General features: G+C 55.5%; 1 protein-coding gene across 1 annotated transcript; it reads left to right on the top strand.

Moving 5' to 3' along the window:
* Positions 1 to 1,387: 1,387 nt before the first annotated feature.
* On the top strand, positions 1,388 to 3,154 carry LOC123408678 (transcription factor MYBS1-like). Its single transcript, XM_045101733.1, has 3 exons — positions 1,388 to 1,505; positions 1,600 to 2,357; positions 2,443 to 3,154. Exons 2-3 carry the CDS (start codon positions 1,963 to 1,965, stop codon positions 2,864 to 2,866), a joined length of 819 nt encoding a protein of 272 aa, XP_044957668.1. The 5' UTR covers positions 1,388 to 1,505; positions 1,600 to 1,962; the 3' UTR covers positions 2,867 to 3,154.
* Positions 3,155 to 4,653: the final 1,499 nt, after the last annotated feature.

Below are 4,653 nucleotides of genomic sequence, written 5' to 3'. Positions count from 1 at the left end.
TGGCGTCCTCTCCCTCGCCACGTCTTGCTCCTGGCCTATCCACCAGCTCGATGTCAAAAACGCATTCCTTCATGATGATCTCAAGGAGGTCGTCTACTGCTCCCAACCCGCCGGGTTTGTTGACCAAAACCGCCCGGATCATGTGTGCTTACTCCGCAAGTCACTCTACGGACTGAAACAGGCTCCACGCACTTGGTTTCTTCGTTTCAAGTCTTTCCTATTGACACTCGGCTTCACCAGTTCCAAGAGTGACTCCTCTCTCTTCATCCTACACCACGGCACTTCCATCGCCTATCTCCTCGTCTATGTCGACGACATCATCCTCACCGCCAACACACCTCATACACTACATGCCATCATCGCCTCCCTCAAACGGGAATTCTCCATGACAGACCTTGGTGACCTCCATCATTTTCTTGGTGTCAATGTCACTCCCAACCGCTCTGGTCTCTTTCTCAGCCAACAACAATACACTCTTGAGATCCTCGATCGCGCCGATATGCTGAACTGCAAACCGTTTTCCACGCCCATTGACACCACCTCCAAACTCTCGGCCGCTGACGGTAGCCTCCTCTCCAACCCCACATACTATCGCAGCATCGCCGGCGCCCTGCAGTACCTCACTCTCACACGTCCCGATATTGCCTATGAGGTCCAACAAATATGTCTCTTCATGCACTCCCCACGTGATACCCACATGCGTCTCGTCAAGCAGATTTTGCGTTACCTCCAGGGTACCTCACACTACGGGATTCAGCTTTACAAGTCATCCTCTACGGACCTCATTGCATATACGGATGCTGACTGGGCGGGCTGCCCTGACACCCGCAAGTCTACATCGGGTTTGTGCGTGTTCCTTGGTGATAACATTGTCTCCCGGTCTTCAAAACGGCATTCGACGGTGTCCAGATCCAGTGCTGAGGCCGAGTATCGTGGTGTCGCGAACTGCGTGGCTGAGTCCTGTTGGTTACGGCAATTGCTCCACGAACTACGTTGTCCTCCGGCTCGTGCAACCGTCGTGTATTGTGACAATGTCAGCGCTACCTATCTGGCAACCAACCCCGTACAACATCAACGGACGAAGCACATCGCGATTGACTTGCACTTCGTCCGTGACAGAGTTGCTCTTGGTGAGGCACGGGTGCTTCACGTTCCATCGAGCTCTCAGTTTGCCGACTTGTTCACCAAAGGCCTACCGTCTCAAGTGTTCCATGAGTTTCGGGACAGCCTGAACGTCCTTCCCCACGGCGTTCCGGCTGAGGGGGGGGGGGTGTTAGCACGCACATGTAACACCTAGTCTAGGTTGTTGTAACAACTCCTTCATTATATGATCACTAGGAGAAATGGCCAACGTGCCACACAAATAGGGGTAGACAAGTCTATATATTGTACACTTTGTAACATCATTGTTCAAGGAATCACAAATAGATATTCCAACTTTAAGCACGTTGCTTGGAGTTCTAGAAGTGAGATGGGAGATGTGAAACAAAATTAGCAAGCATCATGTTGGTGATTGTAGAGGCAAATTTAAGCTATACCACGTTTCTTAGAACAAGCTAACACACATTTAATGGTGTTTTTCCTAATGTGGCCTTGCAGCGCTCGCCCTCGTTGTGCTTGGCGGCCAGGGAGAGAACGGGCCATGGAGGCCGGCCGCCGGCGAGAGAACAGAGAGCTGCTTACGGCGCGGCGGAGGCAGCGATGCGCGCGCGGACACGACGGAGAGCGAGACGTTTTTGGCGGGCAAAGCTTTAGCTATCCACCACAGCAGAGACCAGAGCCTGCGGACGAATGGATAAGGTTTGGTCAGTGGGCTGTGGCGGGCGCGCGTGGCCAGCAGCAAAAGGGAGCGCGACCCACCCGACCGATCCCGCGCGCACGTAGCCGGCCGCCGATTCCCACCTCCTTCCCCGCGGATAAGGCTCCGCCCCTCCGTGCACCGCCGTCGCCGGACAGCCCACGATGGCATCTCAGAGGACGGCCACGGCGGCGTGGACCAACGAGGAGGACAAGGCGTTCGAGAACGCGATCGCGGCCGGCGCACCGCCGCCGCTGGACGGCGTGCCGGAGGACGCCTGGTTCGTGGCGCTGGCGGCCAGCGTGCCGGCCCGGTCGACGGAGGAGGTGCGGCGCCATTACGAGGCCCTGGTTGAGGACGTCGGCGCGATCGACGCCGGCCGCGTCCCCCTCCTCCGCTATGCCGGGGAGGAATCTTCCGCCGCGGCGGCGACTGCGGCGGCGCCTGGCAAGGACCGGCGCGAGGATCGGAAGAGCTTCGACTCCGACTCCGGAAAGGGCTGCTCCAAGGCCGAGCAGGAGCGGCGCAAGGGCATCCCGTGGACCGAGGAGGAGCACAGGTATGTAGAAAGAAAGCTCGGGCTCTGCCATGGGCAACGGATGAAGCTCTGCATCTTCTTGATCGCGTGGCGTGGCGTGGTGCAGGCTGTTCTTGCTGGGGCTGGACAAGTTCGGCAAGGGCGACTGGCGGAGCATCTCGCGCAACTTCGTCATCTCCCGGACGCCGACGCAGGTGGCCAGCCACGCGCAGAAGTACTTCATCCGCCTCAACTCCATGAACCGGGACCGGCGCCGCTCCAGCATCCACGACATCACCAGCATCAACAACGCCGCGCAGGCCGCGCCGCAGCAGCACGGCCCCATCACCGGCCAGGCCCCCGCCGCCGTGCTGGGCCCGATCATGAAGCATCATCCCGGGATGGTGGGCATGTACGGGGGAGCGCCCATGGGCCACCCGGTCGCCGGCCACATGGTCCCCGCCGCCGTCGGCACGCCGGTCATGTTCCCGCCCGGGCCGGGCCACCCGCCCTACGCCATGCCCGTCGGCTACCCGGCTCCGCATCAGTGACCGTGCGCGCCATGCTTGCTTGCTTGCTCGGTCTCTGCCTGCTCTGGTTCGTGCGCGCGCGCGCGCTGCACACCGGCATGCATTTCTTCCTTGATTGAATCTTTGATTCGTTTTGTGTAGCTTATGCTACTACTATATGATCACAGACCCGGGAAAGGTTCAGAGAGGTAAATGTAATTAGCAGCGGCCTCCCGCGACGTAGCTCTTCATCCCATCATTTGCCGGATGTAAATTACTTGTATCTTCTTCTTTCTTCACGTGAATAAATTACATATGGATCTGCTCGGATTTCATTCTCGCGGCAAGGAACGACGACCTGATCATCGCCCAGTACTTTCTGTTGCCCCAAAAACTGGGCAGACATGATGAACCATTATTCAATAAACAAATACTTCCTTCGTCTTAAAATAAGTGATTTAAAAATGAGTCAATTCGTATTAAGTTGGACTCGACTACAAATCAGGGTCTGATTTATGATAATGATAAATTGAACATTTTTCATGACAAATTATGCTCTCCGACGACAACGACAGGTTTAATTGATGAGCATGAAAATTCGCCTTAGTTTATTTCTTTGTCAGAAAATTACCGTGCTTGCAGGCTAAAACTTGCCATGAAAAACACAAGGTTTGCCATGACTCGGATTTTTAGTTTTTCCGATTTATTTTTAACCACAATACCAGCTCATGTTCCTCCCATATGCCCATGGAGCGGACGAACATTCTGTCGGAATGGTGGCTCCGGGATCCAAGGAGGTTCGAACTCTGCGGTGTGCAAGTTTTTCGCCCTTACCCTACAACGCTACCTTGCGGCGACGCTCCAGCGTGATCGAACCAGGGAAAGAGGGTCAGTAGACACCAAGATTACCCAGGTTCGGGTCACCTCGCGGTGTAAGATCCTACTCCTTCTTGTCTTGACTAGCTGGGTGCCAAAGAGATTACAAAGGTTTTCCTCTCTATGGTGTCGACCTGTCCTCATTTATACTGACCCTGGTCATCTACCCCCGAAAAACCAGGCGGGAAGGGTTGCCAAAGCAGTCAGTTTGAAGGAGGACAATATCGCAATCTATCCTCGCGAAAGTGGTCCCTGCCTGCAAAAGCTTCCTGTCGTGACGCATTGGTGGGCTCGGGGATGACCTCTTTCTCTAGTGATCCTCCTGTCCTGGTCTCGTTGCACCAAAGAGAAAGACTTCACGGACCGTCTTGGGAACCATCAATGTCCCTGCTCGCTCAGCACCAGAGGGGAAAGCCTCCTCATCTGCGCCCGCTGGCACGCCTCCTGGCGTCACCTGGCACGATGCGCGTCACCCACGCAACGCCGCAGGATCGCCCGACCTACCAGGCCATCCTTGATTAGTCCACCCAGTGAGAGCCCCGAGGGCAGCCCTAGAAGGCCTCCTCGCGAGGCAGGGCTTGACGCGGCATACGACGAAGTCTGTAGGAATCCACCTCGCGAAGGCCTCGGTCATGAGGACCGAAGAGGGATCACATTTGGTCCTCGTCATGAGATGCGCTTGGGCATGCAGGCAGTCGGGCCTGGATACCTCCGGTCCAGCGGGCCTGACACATTCATTCTAGAAGGTTCTCCCAACGACGCTACTCGCGCCCACCGATTACACACATGTTAAGGGCATCTGAAATGTCACATGAAAAATCAATCCAATGAGAAGATCGCATGTCTTTTGCAAGAAGAGGAAATAAAATGGTACCAAAGATCCAATTCTGACTTCATCTTGGAGGGAGACAACAATACACGATACTTTGAGTTGATTGACAATGGTAGGCATA

This window comes from Hordeum vulgare, chromosome 7H, assembly GCF_904849725.1.
Source record: "Hordeum vulgare subsp. vulgare chromosome 7H, MorexV3_pseudomolecules_assembly, whole genome shotgun sequence".
Classification (NCBI taxonomy): domain Eukaryota; kingdom Viridiplantae; phylum Streptophyta; class Magnoliopsida; order Poales; family Poaceae; genus Hordeum; species Hordeum vulgare.
Note: the sequence above shows the minus strand (reverse complement) of the source record. Positions and strands in the feature narration are given on the sequence as shown.

Bases quoted from the DNA above. Each gene is read 5' to 3' on its own strand.
- LOC123408678 (XM_045101733.1), top strand. From the start codon at position 1,963: ATGGCATCTCAGAGGACGGCCACGGCGGCGTGGACCAACGAGGAGGAC. The intron at 2,358-2,442 runs GTATGTAGAAAG...GGCGTGGTGCAG, and splicing joins TGGACCGAGGAGGAGCACAG to GCTGTTCTTGCTGGGGCTGG.